At 31.0% G+C, this 20,305-nt stretch overlaps 2 protein-coding genes across 2 annotated transcripts in view; one reads left to right on the top strand and one right to left on the bottom strand.

Annotated features, from left to right (window-relative positions):
* LOC113366385 (vacuolar protein sorting-associated protein 41 homolog) overlaps window positions 1-18,230 on the top strand; it is a 59,549-nt gene extending 41,319 nt beyond the window's left edge. The window contains exons 16-17 of the mRNA XM_026607985.1: window positions 868-1,012; window positions 18,132-18,230. Of these exons, the coding sequence (XP_026463770.1) occupies window positions 868-1,012; window positions 18,132-18,151 (165 nt within the window). The 3' untranslated portion in view covers window positions 18,152-18,230. The remainder of the gene's footprint in view (window positions 1-867; window positions 1,013-18,131) is intronic.
* Window positions 14,916-18,001, bottom strand: LOC113366384 (DNA topoisomerase 3-beta). The gene has a single exon (XM_026607984.1). The coding sequence runs from the start codon at window positions 17,866-17,868 to the stop codon at window positions 15,307-15,309; it is 2,562 nt and encodes an 853-aa protein (XP_026463769.1). The 5' UTR covers window positions 17,869-18,001; the 3' UTR covers window positions 14,916-15,306.
* Window positions 18,231-20,305: the final 2,075 nt, after the last annotated feature.

Genomic DNA, 20,305 nt, shown 5'->3' with positions numbered 1-20,305 from the left:
TGTCAGAAGTTGCTTTTATGATATGTTAAGTCAAACATTAACAAGTCATTAAAATTTGGAATAATTAACTATAATTTTAGGGCATATGAACATTTTATTTTTGAAATAGTTGAAAATTTTATCTAAATACCTAAAACTCAATTTCGGTTGATTAATATTATAACACGTTTCGGAAAGTTCATGCAACTTGCCTTCAGGTTTAATGCCACTTTCAACTAATTTTGTGAGCTAAGAAGTGAGTTTAAGAAAAAGCTCATTTTCAATTATATAGCTACAAATGATGAGTTTGGAAATTGAAAATTGATATATCGGATTTTTTCGAAAAGACCTATGAATACCATGATGGGGCCGATGTTGTATGGTATGACGTCTATAACCCCCTATATTAAATATTTTAACTGTGAATAAACGGAAAGTAAATAATGTCTGTTTAGAAATCGCGTTAATTGTATATTTTTTGCTGGCACCTTAACAAATTCATAATTGAGTAGAGAATAAATATCTACATAAAAAACATGAGTTTTTATTTTTTAATACATTTTCCTAAATTGTAGCTTATACTTAACATATACTGTGCCTCAAGAAACAATAATTATTTCATGTAAAAACTGATATGTGAATAATAAAGTTTTAAACAAAAAGTTATTAGTAAACTTTCTTGATAGATTAAAATATGTCGATTATTTACAATTATACATCTCAAAAGCACTCACAAGACAAATAATACATACTGAATTTGGTTTCTGTAGTAGACGATTATTTATTTGCACTTAAGTTTGTGTAGATACTTTAAAATCAAATTCATTTATATTTCATCTATATCAAAATAAAATTTATAAATTTACATCATGTTTTATATGTTAATAGGTATCAATTCAAGCAGGTTGTAATCAAATATTAGTATGCGATTACTTTAATATGCACGAGAAGCTGACATTCAAACAACAACAAGGAATTGCTATAACTGATGAACAGCATTGTGAAGCCTGTCGTAAAAGAATTATCATTAAAGGTAAATTTAATTTTCGAATTTATATGTTATATATATATATATATATATATATATTAATTGTTTAATATGAACAAAACAGCACTCAGATTTGTTTAACACAACTTTATTTTATGATTACAGACGTTTCGAGACCATGGTGTGTCTCATCTTCAGTGTAATTTCAAAAACAGTTACTTATATACTACACATTCTTTAATAATTTATTTAAATTTCATTAAATTTTTGATATACAAAAAACACCAACTATTCCTTGCAATGCTTGACACAGTACTAAAGAAACATATAACACTTACAGAAATATTCTAAACAAATTTGAAGTACTTATCTAGATGGAGACAGAATGGGTATCATTATAATGTAAACAAAAGGAGTGCTGTCGCATACAAAAATCGATAAAAATGAAAAAACAAATTAATTTATTGAAAAGAATAAGATAAATGAAAAATTTTTTATAAATTATTAATGATGTTTATATAAGTGTCATGTAAAATATTTGTGTCGGTTCTTAGATTTATGCTATTGTTAGTCCGAACTATTAACATTGATTCTGCCATGCTCAGAATTGCCAGAATGCCAGAATGCCAGAATTGGCATCGGATCCGAACAACTATCACCATAGACAAGTTTTTAAATTTATAAATTTATTAGAGAAAAAGGGACATATCAATAATACCATATCATTAAAGTTAAAAGTACAACATCCTTTAACCCCAAAATTCTATTGCCTTCCAAAGATCCATAAACCTAATTGCCCATTTAGACCAATTGTTTCCTACATTGATTCGCCATACTACTTTTTAGCAAAATATTTTTCAGATATTTTAAAGAATGTCACCATAGATTCTCCATACCGTTTAAATAACTCTTTCCAGTTAATAGAACATATAAAACATAAAGTAATTCCTCCTGATTGTTCCTTTATGAGTCTGGACGTCATTAATTTATTTAATAATCTTCCACATTATCTAATTATTACAGCTATAAAGAAAAGATGGATGCAAATAGTTGAATTCACATGTTTACCGATGGAAATTTTTATTTCAGGAATAGAATTACTTTTAAAAGCATCATATTTCACTTTTAATAAAAAATATTATACGATGAAGAGAGGTTGTCCAATGGGCAGCCCATTAAGTCCTGTTTTGGCGGATTTAGTATTACAAGATTTGGAAAATCATGTCTTAAATTCTTTACCTTCCAAACCTATGGTTTATTTCAGATATGTCGATGACACATTAATATTACTTAAAAAAAGATATAGATAATGTTTTCAACAAATTCAATGAGTACAATTCTTTTTTACAATTCACTCAGGAACTTGAAAATGATTCGACGTTACATTTTCTTGACGTAAAACTCATTAATAGAGGCGGTGTATGTTATACAGACTGGTACAGAAAAGATAGTTGGTCCGGGAGATACATTAATTTTAATTCGCATGTTCCTCTCAATATAAAAATTTCTACCATTCTAAATCTTGTAGATCACGCTATTTTATTATCTGATCCTCTGTTTTATGATACAAACATAAAATTAGTTAAAACGATCCTACTTGGCAATAATTTTCCATATAAGTTAATTTGTCCAATTATTAAAAATAGTAATTGGACAAATTAGTTAATTAGTCCAATTATCGCAAAATTACTTGAACCTTTTGATAAGAAACCGGAAGAGCCTGGCAAAACAAGTGTTCCTGAAAAAACTTTTTTCATTAATTTTCCATATCTTGACAATAATTTTAACCAATTATCAAAAAGACTTTTCAAAAAACACAATATTCGTATTACTTTTTCTTCATTAAAACAATTAAAATTTTTATATTCCAAAATTAAAGATGAAACTCCATTAACAAAAAAGAAAGATATAGTTTATAAAGTAAATTGTTTGGATTGTAATTGCTCTTATATTGGCCAGACCTGCCAGAACTTAGAAAAGAGACTCAGGCAACATGAATTACAATGTGAAAAAATAGATAACAAAAAATTTAAAAGTACACTTGTGGATCATGCTAATATCAACAACCATAAGTTTGATTTTGACAATCCCCAAATTTTATTCCATGAGAAAGACTTATTTAAACGGAGCATGGCAGAATCAATGTTGATAGTTCGGACTAACAATAGCATAAATCTAAGAACCGACACAAATATTTTACATGACACTTATATAAACATCATTAATAATTTATAAAAAATTTTTCATTTATCTTATTCTTTTCAATAAATTAATTTGTTTTTTTCATTTTTATCGATTTTTGTATGCGACAGCACTCCTTTTGTTTACATTATAATGATACCCATTCTGTCTCCATCTAGATAAGTACTTGAAATTTGTTTAGAATATTTCTGTAAGTGTTATATGTTTCTTTAGTACTGTGTCAAGCATTGCAAGGAATAGTTGGTGTTTTTTGTATATCAAAAATTTAATGAAATTTAAATAAATTATTAAAGAATGTGTAGTATATAAGTAACTGTTTTTGAAATTACACTGAAGATGAGACACACCATGGTCTCGAAACGTCTGTAATCATAAAATAAAGTTGTGTTAAACAAATCTGAGTGCTGTTTTGTTCATATTAAACAATTAATATTCGTTCCACTCATATCATAAAATTCTATATATATATATATATATATATATATATATATATGCATATATGTGTGTGTATGTGTGTGTGTTAAAATAGTTTAATAATTTTGATATTGAAACATGTGAGAGTCAATCTTCAGGAAAATACATCAATTAATAAATTGTAAAAATTTATAAAAATATTATTATTCCATATGTTTTGACACTTTATTTTAATAAGTCATCTTCAGTGCACTACAATTTGAAAGAAACAGAATATAAAACTAGTGGGGTGCATGACATCGTGCCAAGGCAAATTGCTGGAACTTTTCGTACCGTAATTAAAAATCTTGGTACGGAACCCAAAAAAAATTTACACAAAATGTGTACACATTATGAAAATCTCTATAAAATATCTGATAATTTGATGTACATATGACCAATAAACATATTTGACCGCCAAATGTCATTTTTTTAAATTATTTTTATTGAAAGTCCATAACCGCTGGATCTATCTTCCCAAAAATTTAATCAGTTCTTTATCTTGTCAATACATGTAAAATGTTTTTTGAATTATTAAAATCGGACGCTCTATTCTCTTAAAAACTGAGTTACCATTTTGGCTCTTTTTGCCCCGTATCTTCGGAACGACTAAACCTTCGCCAAAAACTAATCAGCTGGACTCCTTATCAATACGAATCGAGTGTTTTTTGAATTATTCAAATCGGTTGATCGGTGTTCCCGAAATCGTCGGCGAAAATTTGTATCCGCACACATACACACATACACACACACATACATTTTTTTTAAGGTATGCCAAAATATTCAGAAACCTTTGAAACGTTTCGGAGATCTAATGAAAAAAGTAAAAAAAAAAGCCATTTGGCAGTCAAAAATGATCATTAGACATATGCACATCAAATTATGAAATATTTTATAGAGATTTTAACAATAAGTATAAATTTTGTTTACATTCCTATAGGTTCCGTACCAATGTTTATCCGTTAGATGGCGACGCGGCGCTTACGCGCTTTGATATTTTGTCTCTATGCAGTTAAAGTAGTACGATTGCTTTGAAAACTAGCTCTAAGTGAAATTCTGTCTTAAGGCAATTAAGGCATCGTGCCTTAAGGCAAATTGCTGGTACTTCCCGTACCAAAAATTATTATTTTTTTAAAAAAGATTAACATTTTTGAAAAAATTTTACTTCGAAAAAATTAGATTTTTGAGAAACTATAAATTTGACAAAAAATTACTAATTTGAAAAAAAAATTTTTTTTGAAAACAAAATTTTTTTGAAAAGAAAAATGTTTTCTTCATTTTGACTTATTTTGGAAATTCTGAACTTTTTTTCAAAGCAATCGTACTGCTTGAACTGCATAGAGACGAAATGTCAAAGCGCGCAAGTGCCGCGCCGCCGTCTAACGGATAAGCATTGGTACGGAACCCATAAAAATGTAAAAAAAATTTATGCTTATTGTTAAAATCTCTATAAAATTTCTGATAATTTGATGTGCATATGTCTAATGATCATTTTTGACCGCCAAATGGCATTTTTTTTTACTTTTATCATTAGATCTCCAAAACCGCTAGACCTGCCTTCATGAAAATGTGATTCCTTCATGAAAATTCTTCATCTTGTCAATACAAGTAAAATGTTTTTTGAATTATTCAAATCGGACGCTCCGTTCTCTTGAAAACTGAGTTACCGTTTTCGGCACTTTTTGCCCCGTATCTTCGAAACGGCTAGACCTGCCTTCGCCAAAAACTAATCAGCATGTCTCCTTATCAATACGAATCGATTGTTTTTTGAATTATTAAAATCGGTTGATCCGTGTTCCCGAAATCGTCGACGAAAATTTGTATCTGCACATACATACACACATACACATACATACACACACACACACATACACACACATACATCCATTTTTTCTAAGGTATGCCGAAATGTTCAGAAACCTCTGAAACGTAAAGAAATATAAAAATTTTCATTTTCGATTTTTTTGCGATTACTATAACTTGCTCTACGAGAAGTTAAAAAGTTCAGAATTTCCAAAGTATGTCAAAATAAAGAAAACATTTTTTTTTTCAAAAAAAAGTAATTTTTTATCAAATGTATAGTTTCTCAAAAATCTAATTTTTTCGAAGTAATTTTTTTTTCAAAAATGTTTATCGTTTTTAAATAAATAGTAATTTTTGGTACGGGAAGTTCCAGCAATTTGCCTCAAGGCATAATGCCATGCGCCCCACTAGTTCGAATAGTGATTTAGTAAAGTAAGGCAAAACACGACTAACATTAGTTAAAAGATAATAATTCCTGCAAATTGAATTATATAGGGCTAGGGTATGTACGATCACTGAAAGTCCACAACCGTAAGACGCATGCGCAGACTGTTCATCTGCCAAAGATATACTGCCATGTTGACTGTATCTTATATTATTTTAATTTATGGCACATTTTAGCCGCTTTTCAGCAATAATAATGTTGACATTATATTTTTCTTATTCTTAATCATAAATATATTATGTTAATATTGTCTTAGCTCATAAGTGAATTGAAATTTTTGGCAGATGACGGTTTTCATTTGTTTTCAATGCCAAACAATGCCTCAAATATTTTCAATGACAAACAATGATGTGTTTTTTTGTATTTTTTTTTCATTTATTTCTACAATCTAACTAACTATATTTCTATAATCACAACATTCTAAAAAATTCCCTTAACAAACTTCAAAAAGATTTATCAAAATCCGAATAATTGTTTAGGAGGAATATCCTTTCATACATCATTACAGAAAAATTTTATATATGATATATATATATATATATATATATGTGTGTGTGTGTATATATATGTGTGTGTGTGTGTGTGTGAGAGAGAGAGAGAGAGAGAGTTGAGCTTATCGTATCCGAAGCTTATCGGTTGGGATTTGACATTACTTTAATGAGTTTACTTTTCTTAAAATTCAATACAGACAGAGATGAAAATTGGTTGAGCATCTTTAGCTCACACAATAATTATATTTCAGATGCAGCGCGGATGAGTGGTCTAATCATCTTCAATTGTTACCATTTATTTCATGAACGATGCCTGCCTTCATTGTCTTCAACTTCATGTGCAGTTTGTAATCCCACTAGTTAGAATTCTTATAATAATGCGTTAATTGTATATCTGATTTGTTTTTCATAATTATAGTTTTCTAATAAACGTTATAAAAAATTTGATGTTGAAACTTGTTGCTTGTGAAGAACTCTATTCATGTTAAAATATTTAAAAACGCGAGTCAGAACCCCACCCGTGTTGATTCAATCGTGTGCAGTTTTATAATATTACCAAAAAATGTCACGCAACGCAGTCCTGAAGTCATAGATAAACTAGTTGAAAGTGGCATTTAGTCTAAATTTGCATGAACTTCCCGAAATGTCTAAGAATTGACTTAATCAAACGAAATTGAAAATTAGATATTTAGATAAAATTTTTAACTGTTTATTTCAAAAATAAAGTTATCGCTTTTAATTAAATCTAAACATTGCGATTTCGAATTAAATTTTATCAAACACATTTAAATTTTGTATGTCCTAGAATTGTAGCTTATTATTTTAAATTTCAATGAATTGATAATGTTTCACAAAACATCACAAAATAGTTTCTCAAACTTTGACGAATTTTTACCATTAAACTATTTGTCGCAGGGCCGTAACATTTTAGTATGTTTTATAAGACCATGATATCCATATGTATTGCCAAAAAAATGTTCATGAAAATCGGCAAAAAAAATTCAACAGTTAATTTCAAGAAAACGGCTCGATAGATTTTTAGCTAAAACTAATCAGTATCATTCCCAAGCAGGGCCGGCTTTAACACTACCAGCGCCCTGGGCGAGATTTCTACGGCGCCCTCCACCTGCAATTCAAACCCATTTAGAAAAAAGAAAAACATCTAATGAAATAACCGTTTATTAAAAAAAAATTATTTATTATAAAAGATAACCATTTATTACATAAACACTAATAGAATTTTACTTTTCTGGCCTTTCTATCAGCGAACTCTTTTATAAGGTTGTCGAAGTCGATGTTTTCAGCAATTTCGTTTTAGATTGACAAAGTTGCTAAGTTTGTCAATCTAGATTGAGAAATCGCTGATCGTAGATAGATTTTATCAGCTTCAGCTTTGAAAAGCTCCGCTCTCCACTAGCAACCGTTACAGGTATAGTTAATAAAATTCGCAATGATATCCATACATTTGGATACAGTTCTTGTAAGTTGAATTAGTTGATGAAATTTAAAATAAAAATGGGAGTAACCACATTTTTATCAGGTAAAAAGGATGCCAGACTTATAAGTTCATTACACAACATACAACCATCTATGTCTGATTTAGAGTCTACAGTTAATTTTAATTGGAGATCACTACAGAGCTTGAGAAGGTCGCGTTTTTCTGGAATCTGTTTAATATTGTACGAAAAAGACCAAGATTCCGAGTACTCATTTAACTGTTCGAACCTTTCATTGATTGAAATTAATATAGTGTCTAAAAGACAGTTGAAAGATTCAACCTCAATTTTTTTTCTGGAGAAGTTATAGGGTCATCGCTCGCAATTTCACTAGCTTGACGCTAATACGTCGAATTCTTGTTGTAGCTCGAAATTCAGGTTCAATTTCTAGCTTTTTGGCCAACTCCTTCGTAGTTAAAATGGCGCTTTTAAAGCCCGTATTTCTGTAGTCTTCCAAAAAATTTCAGCATTATTTCAACATTCGTGTACATATACCAATTTCCATATCTGTTGACTGTAGAGATTTACTTACAACATTTATTTGATGAAGTATGTCATACCAAACAACCAATGAAACTATGAAGCTGAAATCTTTTAGTTGTTCGGCTAGAGTAGTAGCCTCATGAGACATTTAAACATCAGTTTTCTGAGTTTCAAGAGCCAAAGTAGTCAAAGCATCATGGATAGTACTAATTTGATAACGGACAGCTTTAACACTACTTATTCTTGCTTCCCAACGAGTGTCACTGTGCTTTTTTATAGTATATAGTCTCAAGTGATCGGTTAGAATTTTCCATCGATGAACAGAAGCTGAGTGGTCTGAAATATCACCCTTCATAGCTGATCGCAAGTGCTCCTGCATGACTAGATCAAATTTGGCTAGTAGTTGTTCTAAGCATAAGAACTTTTCGTTATTTGGCGTATATAGTTTGTCAGAAGTGCGTCTGAACGCCATATTGTTTTCGGCTAAATAAAGTGTGATATGCATCAATCTAGACAAAACATTATTCCATCTTATAGTTTCCTTTCTAATCAAGTGTTGCTCTTGGCAGTCTATTGTTTTTCCTATTTTTAATCGTAGTTCAGCTTCAATCCATGAAAGGTAAAACTTCTTATGAAAAGTGCTATTTTCACGATTTTTTAATATTTCAGATTCATTCCAGTTGTTATACCCTTCAGATACTAAGTTCGAAGTTGTGCTACTATAAAATAGTCTACAACAAAAACAATAAACTCGATCCTTAGAAACGGAGTAAACTAACCAACGGCGCTGAATTGTTTCATTGTTTGAGAGAATTTTTGTGAAATGAGAATTAGAGAAATGTCGGCCTGTATCATTCTTCGTATAATTATCAATGTGAGTTTGCACTAGGCCACTAGTAATTATGTGATCAATGATTTTGCCATTTCGAGTGACTGGCTAAGTGGCCAAGTTCGCTGGCCAATGCGAATGAACTGAGTTTGTTACGCTTCGCTACAATAACGCTAGCTTTTTTTAACCAAAACGTTAAAAGGAGATAGACAATGTGTTTTGGCAATAGACAAAAAACTGCTTAATTTAAGGAATTTACGACTAAGCAGACCTCGAACTATGAGCATAAGCCGGAAGCCCCTTTTTGCCGGCGCCCAGGGCGGTCGCCCAACTCACCCTACCCTAAAGCCGGCACTGTTCCCAAGCAATATATTTCGAAAAGTTTTTGATTTTTTAAAATCGATTTAGAATTGAAAGCTAAAACGTGAACGAAAAATTTTTCACTTCCCCGCTATTTACAAAGAAACGGCCCAGCCGATCGTCGCACAAAATTGAGTAAAGATATCCCACATCTAAATACACCAATTGGCTTTTAATTTTTTGAAATCGGTTCAGGCGTTTTTAAGAAAAAGTCGATGAAAGTTCTAATTTTGACAAACGCCAAAAAACGATACTTATTTTTGCAAACTTTGATGAATTTTTAAAATTAAACGACTTGTCGTAGGGCCCTAATATTTTAGTATGATCTATAAGACTATGCTATCGTCTTATAGATCATACTAAAATATTACGGTCCTACGACAAGTCGTTTAATTTCAAGAATTCATCAAAGTTTGCAAAAATAAGTATCGTCATTTTCATAGAAATTGCCGAAAAACACATTTTTAACACCTTATTACAAGAAAACGGCAGGGCCGATCTTTACCAAAAACTAATCAGGTCGATTCCCAAACAATATCTTTCGAACGGTTTTTGAATTTTCAAAATCGATTCAGAATTGCGGGCTAAAACGTAAACGAAAAATTTTTCACTTTTCTGCTATTTACAAAGAAACGGTTTGGGTGATCGTCGCGCAAAATTCATAAACGCTACTCCTCATCGAGATACATCGAAAGCTTTAAAATTTTTCAAATCGGTCTGAATTTGAGAACACGTCGATTTACGGCAAAAAATCTATTCACACAATATGTTTGTGTTTTTCCAAATTTGTTCTCATTCGATTCAGAATGGATTCAAACGTCGAGAAAATATAAAATTAGCGAATCGGATTTTGTGATGAAAACTTAAACTTGACCCTAGGGAAGTTAACAAGTGTAAATGCCTAAACTATTGAAAAAATAGGGCACTCAGCTCTCGTTCTTATAAAAACTTTAGCGGTAGGTTTTATAATAGATAGTAGAGTAGCCCAATGTAACTGTTTGTGGTGAATTTCTTTGTCATGTAAGGTTTTTTTGGCTGTATAAAATAGAATTTATTTTGAGAACTGAGGGCCAAGTTTGCCCCAGTGCTCTTGAATTGCCAAATTGTTATTTTGGAAACGTGGCAAATGGACATTAGAGTGTCTTCGTTTTCCAGTACAATTTGATAATCAAAGGGCCGGCGCTACCCTGACTGCGATACATACGAAAACTGCGGGCTCATCTTGCTGAATGACACATAGTGTCTAAACGTACATAATATAATTATTCAAATTATTTATTGCTATTTATTTAGACTATTTGACTGAAGAAAAACATTTCAAGAATATGTTTCAACGTCGAAGAGAAACATTTTAATTGAATATAAGTATATAGAAAATTTTAAATTTATATATTTCGTTAACTATAAATTAAATGTAAGAATTTGTATAATTTTCATATATATATATATATATATATATATATATATATATATATATATACATAGCTGGGCACCGTTAATCAAAAAGTTAACTTCGTTAATCGTTAATCCGCTACAAAAAAAGTTAGCTTCGTTAAACGTTAAAGCGTTACATTTCGGAATAATTAACGCAAGTTAACGTTAATCGTTAATCCGTTAATATGTGTAAAATTACATTTTTATATCGTTGCGTTAGTGAACTTAAAAAACTTATTGCTTTAGGTTCTGGAAGTTAACAGGTTATGAATAAAACAAAATACTTGTATAATTCAAATGTGTAATTCAACCCCTTAATGGCGCGACGCGCTTTATGCACACACCGCGATAATAACGCTATTGGTCAACTTTCTGTTTTTATGATTGCATATTGTTTTTACAAGAATTTTTTTCTAAATAAAGGGAAACAGTTTTTTTGCGAAAAATAGGAAACGCGCGACGGGTTAAGCGTCGGGCATAAGGTGCATATTCCCCTTCATGAACATTAACATGTTCAAGTTCTCGTCTGAAAGCGAGGCTCGTTTTGGTGTCAAAATGTCTTTACCCGTGGAAAACAAACGTTCAACTGCAGCGCTTGAGGGTATAGCAGTATTGTATTTAATAAATTGATATATGAATATCTGTTCCCCGAGGAATGCAGCATCGTTGAACAAGTCTTTTGAACATGTTGGCACTGTTCATCATTCACGAGTGGTCCAAATCTTTTTTTATTTTCTCTATGTCATTTAATAAGGCATTGGCTAAAGCTGTGCCGTGCGGTAAATAGTAATAATTGGCAGGGCCGTGCCTGGGTACGTGGCCGCCTGCGTGCGAGCATATAAATGGCCGCCCTTAAAAATAGCATAATAGGAAAATATCCAATATGTTCGCACGAAAAAAATCGTCTTGTAATTTTCAAGTTTTCTCGACATTTTAAGTCATTCTGAATCGTTTGAAAGCCGATTTTTGAATTTTCGGCAACGTTTTCAAAAAAACGGTTAAATCCAATTCAAAAGTTTAAAAGTCATTTGATGTAACTAGATAATGACTAGCGCCTGTCAGTTTTGTACGACGATCGGCCAAGCTGTTTCTAATCAACAGAAAAATATGAAATTTATTGTACACGTTTTAGCCAAAAATTCTGCATCGATTTTAAAAATTCAGGAACTGTTTGAAAGATATCATTTAGGAATCGTGCTGATTAGTTCTAAGAGATCGGTCGGTTCGTTTCTTCGTGTTTAATTGGTGAATATTGCTTTACGATGATATTTATAAAACTTTTTTGGCGATAGTGATCATGGTCTCTAAGATAACTAAATATTTCGACCCACATTAAGTCATTTTAATTTTTAAAATATGTACTATCAAAGATTGCAAAAATGAGCGGCGCTTTTTTACGTGAGTCAAAATTTAATCTTTAGTCGACCTTTTCTCAAAAATGCACAATCCCATTTGAAAAATCGTCAAAATTCGTAAATTCGATAAGCACTCGTGCTGCTTAGTTTTGCCTTTAGAATTTTCAAAAAAGTCTCAAATTTTTAATTAGTGAATTGATTTTAAAAATTCAAAAACCATTACAAACGTTTTCCATTTGAGAATCTTGCTGATTAAATTTTGTCAATAATCGACGAGTCGTTTTTCAGTTATTGATTAACAAATTGCTTTGGAAATTTGGATCTTGTTTTTAATTTACTACAGTTTGTTTCTTGTTCAATAATATGTAATTTTTAAACTATTTATAAAACATAACTAATATTTTTAAAAAATTTGTACAAAATTGAATAATCTGCGATAGTTTTTCACATTGCAATGTACTCATGAATTAATATATTTTCATTGTTAAGTCGATTATTAACACATGTTGGATACTTCATGCAACTTGATTTAGGCAAAGTTGCCACTTACACCAAGTTTATAACTTATAAATTATTTAGAAACAGAGTCGCATTCAATAGGGCCGCCTTTGGCTGATTTTTACTACGGTAATTTTGGTCTTTTAGATATATACAGCGGACTTTACGGCAGCGAATGAGTTCAGCGGACTTTGAGCTTAGCCGCCTCTTAATCCAACAGTCTTTTAATTTGGCCGCCTTTAAATTCAGTAGACTTTTAATGCAACAGCTATTTATTTCGACCATTTTTTGTTATGGCCGTCTTCGAATTTGTTCTTTTTTTCATTTGGCCGCCCCTCGGCCGTCTCAAAAGGCGGCCGCCTGCGGTCCTGGGCATTGGATTAACGATTAACGGACTTCTGGCATTTTAACGGAAGTTAACGTGTCCGTTAACATTTTCAAAAGTTAACTTAAAAGTTAATCCGTTAATCAAAATGTTAACTTCGTTAATTAACGATTAACGGATTAACGAGTTAATGCCCAGCTATGTATATATATATATATATATATACTAGCAAACCCGGCGAACTTCGTTTCGCCACCAGATGGTTTCGTGAGAAAGATGAAGACATTTTTTGTTTGTTTTATATTTGAAAAGGAAAAATTTGATTTTATTATACAACAGTAATGAAGTTATTTCGATTAAAAAATGAAGTGTTTTTTAGTTGAACTTCTCTAAGTAAATGAAAGTGAATCCGCAAATTATCCATTTCATTGAAGTGCTCTTTGGTAAACCACATTTTTTGTTTCTTGGTCTGACGTTAACACAAACAAAGCGGATGGTTTTCCAACTCGTGAACAGGCAACCTATAACTTTAGACCTTTCCAACGAATGCAAAATTGTCGAAATCGGTTCGTGCGTTCTGGAGTTATTTCGTCAGGAAGGAAAACCCGACTTATTTTTATATATATAGAAGATAATCTATTTGAAATTGTTTAAAACAGTTATTGATTATTTTTATTACTCGAATTTTTAATTACGGTGCGTGAAGTTCCAGCAGCTTGCATTTAGGCACGATGCCATGCACAACTAATTTTCTTAGCTATAAACCTTGCGGAGCCCGAGACCTTTCCAACGAATGCAAAATTGTCGAAATCGGTTCGTGCGTTCTGGAGTTATTTCGTCAGGAAGGAAAATCCGACTTATTTTTATATATATAGAAGATATATATATATATATATATATATATATATATATATATATATATAGATTTGTACAAATTGTAGTTAAGTTTATTGTATTATTATGGTATTATTCAAGATATAAGTAATATGCACTATCACTTAAGTGATAGCGATATAAATTTATATTAAGATTAAAATAAATTATAATAAATAGGGTTAAACATTTAATAATTAACAAGGATTAACATTATATAATTAATCTTTAATAATTTGAAATTAACTACATCATATATCATTATCTTTGAAATCTGAAAAAAATCCTAATTTCTTCAAAAAATTGTTAACTTATTTTACACATATCACTACTTGAGTGAAATAAGGCAAATCATTTTTTTTTTATATTTTGCTTCAAAAATCATATTAAACTTCAATTTTTGTTTGTTTGTTATTCAAAACATTTTGTACTTTGATTTTTTAATAATTTCCAATATTAGATAATTTGAATTTACACATTCAATTTATTATTTCACTTCTTTATTTTTCTGTTTTCTTGTTCTCGAATTAAAATTAACTAATGAGTTTCCGAAAAACATTAAGATAGTGATGGGTAAAGCTGCAAAACAAAAATAAAAATATATTATAAAGAAAACGATGATGGCTAGACCATATGTAATTTTTTTTCATAATCACTGATACCAGGCACCCCTGCCTGACTAAAAGAAAAATTAAATAATACAAAAAATTACTCAAATAATAATTTTAGTAGTTAAAATCGAAAAACAATTATGAAATACCATATTATAAGCCACCTCTGAAATATTTCCAAATTATTTATAGCATTAGAAATGAATTGCAAGTATTTTAAACGTTCATTTCGATTCATATATATTTAGTTGAACATTTAATTAGAATCAGTATTCTTCCACTTACAGAATTAATCAGATTATAATTATACAAATTAATATTTTTGACAGTAGAGTATTTTTTAATTTCTTCGCACATTTGGATATTACAAATACACAAATCACTTAATTCTGTTAATTTACTCAGTGTCACAGTACAGAATTTTATTCAGGCTGGAACCTGGCTGAATTAAGGTAAGGTCAAGATGGATTGATGCTCTTAAATATATTAAACATATATTTATAAATCATACATATATGATTTTCTTTATCATTTAATACAGATATTTGTATGCAATACAAAATTCGTTTTCTTTTTCGTGTCGCTAATTATTGTAATTTATTTTCCAGTTTTTTCTTCGATTGTGAATTCTACTGTACGCGCCACACATTATTTATACATTGATTTTTTTTGTATAAATATTTAAACGAAATAAGCAGCTAATTGTGACATTTTATCTTTTGGATGTCGTGGTTTTCTGCGCATTCTGTTACCAACCCTGTTGCTTATTCGAACTTTTCCTGCAGTTACTACAGATTTACTTTTAACAGCAAAATGTTTTTTAACTAAATGAGTAAAGCTTTGCGAGCAAAATATGCAACCTGTTAATTCTGATGCATTTTTAAATTTTGATTTTTCTGGTTTGTATAATACAGATAATAATTGTGAACCACATTCATCACATTCTGTTTTCTCTACTAGTACCTTTTGTGCATCTTCAAACACATTGATTATGATGTCACAAGCATTACAACCTATTTTCCATTTAGGGCCTGATGATGGATCTAAAACTAATATGCCACTATTTTTTCCAGAGCAATCTGAACATTTGGCAATGCCATTACTCATAAGTCCATGTGGACACGTTGGATGAGTACAAGAATTACAACCTCGAGACATATTGCTGAATGGTGGATTATTATAACAATAGGGACATAGAGGAAAACTACGACCCATAACACCTGTTGAATAACTTAATAACTCAAAATCATCCAATGGGCATTTTAATTCTTTATAAACCCTTAAAATACCACCAGGGGGAAGGGAGTAAGTTTCACCACAGTGTGCACAATAGAGACGTGAGGGTGCTGCTTGAATATAATTCATATAACGTCGACATTTTCCGCATCGAGAATGTTTTTTTCCTGACTCTGAGAGCGCAGAAAAAGACACTTCAAACAATTGATCGATTAAGTTGATATTCCCAACAAAATAATTAAACTTTTGTTGGAATATCTTGATAGCATGTTTCAAAACTGCATTAAAGTTTGCATTACCTAGTGCTATAAGATTTAGCTGCTCTTCAACGGCACTTCTCATTGTCGGTAACACCAGTTCACAGTCCACACGCTGATATCCATGAACTAATACTATACCTAACGTAGATGGTATCAATCTTCTTCCAGAACTTACTGAAACATAGTTTCGTTGACATATGTTATTTATATGAACTGGTATAGAGGCATCAGTACCTATACCATGTTTTTCCATTAAAGATATTAGCTCTGATTCAGTCAAATAATCTGGTGGACTTGTTTGGCTTTCTATGAGTTGTAAATCTTTAACAGGAAGTTTATCCCCAACATTTAAATTCAACTTATTATCATTTTGCCCAAAACCCTGCCATGGCATCGCTTCTGTATAACCAGCATGAATAAGAGAATTGCTTACGCAGTGAAAATATTCATCACCAAGCAGCATTTGGTAAGTTATACATTTATATTTCAAGTCCTGCATTAAAGATGCAATAAAATGGCGACAAATGTAATCATATATTCTCCATGAATCATTATCTACAAAATCACTGCGGGAGGCGTTTTTTAATGGTGTTATAGGCGGATGATCTCCTGCATCATGACCTTTTCTAGGTTTCTGATTTGACATTTTGGCATTTGCAACCAATTCCTTGTATTCTTGAGAATGAGATAAAATATTTAAAACATCTTTTGTATTAAAACTATCGTGATAGTGTGTAGTTTCAGTTCTGGGATAACTTATATAACCCTGAGTATATAATTTCTCTGCAATATGCATTACACTATGAGGACCTAAACCCAATCCTGCACTTGCTGCTTTCATAAGCTCTACAGTATTTAAGGCTAATGGTCTTTGTTTTGCTAGTTCTTTCGAAGTTACGGATGTGACAGAAGCTGTCTCATAACCCGATAAAAGGGACTGAAGTAATACTGCAACTGTTTTGTCAAATATATTACCTCTACTCCATGACAGGGCTATATCCAAAGATTCTAATTGTAATTTAGCATACCAAAATGGTTCAGGTTTAAAACTTTGAATCTCATCATGTCTCTGAACACAAAATCCCAAAGTAGGTGTTTGACAAGGTCCATAAGATATTAGAGTTGAATCTAAATCTCCATAACGACCCTGAAAAAATTTAGTTTGAAATCTTGTGAAAGCACATCCAATTCTAAGATCTAATTCTTGACGAGCATCTACGCTTTTGGCTTCATTCTCATTAGGTTTTCCTAGCTTAATCATTGCTGATTTTATATCCTTTTCTGTAATAGCTGAAAATTTTGCCCGATATACAAACCTTGCATCTCGCACATCAAACTTTACACTTCTTTGTATACAGTTCAAAACTTCAAAACATATGTTTTCACCTTCTTTATCACAATCCAGCCACAATATGACATAATCACATCCTTTAGCTTCGTGAGAGAGAAACATGGGTATTCGTAAATTCGGTGCTGCTTCCTTTTTCTCTGTAGGACATGTAAATAATTCAACTGGATCCACGCTGTCCCAATTATTATACTTGGAATCGAAGTCTAAAGTATATACATGTCCACATACAGAGGTCATTTTAAATTTAACAATTTCATTTTTAAATGTGCCTGTCCACTCGTGCACGCTACAAGCAGAGTTAATACTCTTCCGTGTATTGCATTGTCGATCACTTAAAATCTGTGCTAAAGAAAGTGCTAGGGAAGGTTTTTCCGCTACCATTAACGCAGTCTTCATATTCCAATAATTCGAAAGGTCTATTTGATTCTAGTTTAAAGCTGTACTACTTATAATTGTGTGGGCAAGCTACCAATTTCTATGGATAGCTCATTTATAATATGCTTTTACATGGATTAACAAAATAGTTTTTTTTTTTTATTTTTTGTAATATTAGAATTATTTTATTTATGTAGATATATTATATTATTTATTTAGAAATAGCAGATTTCTTTTATTCATTCTAAGACTGCCTAGCATTACATTTATTATTATTATTACAGAAATGCACAATGACAGGTAGACAAACAAGAAAACTGCTGAAGTTTTTGTGTCAAACATGCATGCAGCGACTTCAGGTGAATAGCATAAGATACCGTAATCATAGACCTTATACAATTTCATGGACTGCTAGTCCCCATACATTTCTCAAGTAAAAAAGTGTCAAAAGATGTTCTATGGTATGAGGGCATACGAGGGTAATTTCGCGGCCGAGATATGTCAAACTCGATTGCTTAAACGTCAAATGAAAGTCCGTGTGTTCGAAATTGTTGGGTAAATATTATATAATATACAATTTAGGTTGAACTAGTAATGAATATATTTATTTATTTATTTATTTTAGATATACAAAGTGTTCAAGGGAAATTAGAAAAAAAATTAAAAAAATATTTTACATATTATAAAATTCACTGAAAATAAGAACAGTTGGCTAGAGCTATTATGGGAAATTAGAAAGAAATAATGAAATATTTGTTTAATTGTAATATATTTATTATTGATGTTTAAAAAGCACAATTTTCGTGTGAAAGTGGCGTACATGTTTATCAAGTTTGCTTTTTTATGTTCTTCATGGTGCATTCTATTTGTTAAGTACATTTTACCACAGACCAAACACATTTTAGAAGACTTTTTACTTCTTATTAGATTTTGTCTGCTACTAACAATTTTAAAACGCGTATTTTTATCCTCTTTTAGGCAAAAAACACGAGCGATCAAACATCTCGTGAACCCAAGTAACTGTAAAAAATTAAATTTTTGAGAATCTTGAAATTATTGAAAAAAAAGGACTTTTTTTAAAAAAATGTTTTTTTTTTTTGCATTTGAAAACTGTTTGAAAATTCTTTTTTTTTAAATAATCGTAATATGAACATTTTTTCGGAAATAACTCTCCCACGATTACAAGCATATGGACTTATAGACTGGTATTACCCACTCGATAGAGCCGCTAGTCTCCCGTTGTCCGTTGCATCGTCATATCGACATCTATTCATTCGATTAATGACCATTACTTTCGGTTGAAGCTGACTTAGTGCTCAGAATTCTATATTAGCCTTTACAAAAATTATTTTATTTATTTAAATTGAAAATAATTATTGGTGCGATTGTTGTTTGTCATGGAGCCGCATAAAAATCGCTATGGGGCCGCATACGGCCCGCGGGCCGCAAGTTGAACATGTCCGCCATAGACCCTACTCTTCTTTTATCTATGCGCCCGTACATAGACCCACGCCGGTAGCATGCCTATGTGTATACTCTTCTTTTATCTATGCCTGTATCAATCATAGGCTCTCTCCGAACTAAAAATTTCGGTTTATGTCTATTTGCTTCTGTTTGCTCCTAGACAATATAATAATGTGTACAAATGTGTATTTGCCTATATATCGGTCATTGATAAAAGAGTAAAACTCTAAAACTATGGAGTAAAATATGACCGTATGATCCCTAGACAATATAATAATGATCTTGATCATCTCTAGGATGTCAATACTCGCACAGATTTATTTATAAACAATTTTTTATATTGTTTTTTTTTCAAAAATCTTTTAGTAGAAGTACCACGCTGATATGTGTTATAAAGAATTAAATTAGTGATGCTTCTCAAAATGACAAAGGGGTCGCACGTTTGTGAAAAAGAAAACCACGTAAATTAAGGCTATAAAAATAGAAGGTTAAAGTTTTCGCAACAAAGTTTGTCGAATTAGTTCATATGTAAGTAAAGAAAAAGTAAAAAAGTATGTCAAAACAATTAATTTCCTTACTTATGGGTAAACAAATCCATTCCAAGAAAAACATTTCTTAAGTTTATTATTTTTACGTAAACAAAGCGACCATATTATTAAGTTAATGACAAAAAGTATTGAATTAATGTCATTAGTCATAAAAAGATGACAAAACTTTACTTTGTTGACTTTTATGGGAATAGTTTAGTGTAGTGAGTCAATATGTTAGCAGGTAATAAAAGGTCCACTAAATTACTTAATAGTAAGCAGACTCTAGAACAGTCAGAATTTGTTACTAGAGATCCTATTTCCACCTTCCGTGAGTTAAAAAATGCAAAGAATGAAGAGGAAAAAAAGAAACTTAATCAACTTTTACATACGCTAAGGAAGAAATTGCCAGAGGGCTTTAAGATTGGAGCTGCTATTGTTGGTGGGGATTGTCTCTTTGATTCCAT

This window comes from Ctenocephalides felis, unplaced genomic scaffold, assembly GCF_003426905.1.
Source record: "Ctenocephalides felis isolate EL2017-DRISC unplaced genomic scaffold, ASM342690v1 CF-g0.4_SCAFFOLD_01170, whole genome shotgun sequence".
Taxonomy (NCBI): Eukaryota; Metazoa; Arthropoda; class Insecta; order Siphonaptera; family Pulicidae; genus Ctenocephalides; species Ctenocephalides felis.
This window is presented reverse-complemented; position numbering and strand designations above follow the sequence as displayed.

What these genes read in the sequence shown, in the direction of transcription:
- LOC113366384 (XM_026607984.1), bottom strand. Translation starts at nt 17,868, where the DNA reads ATGAAGACTGCGTTAATGGTAGCGGAAAAACCTTCCCTAGCACTTTCT.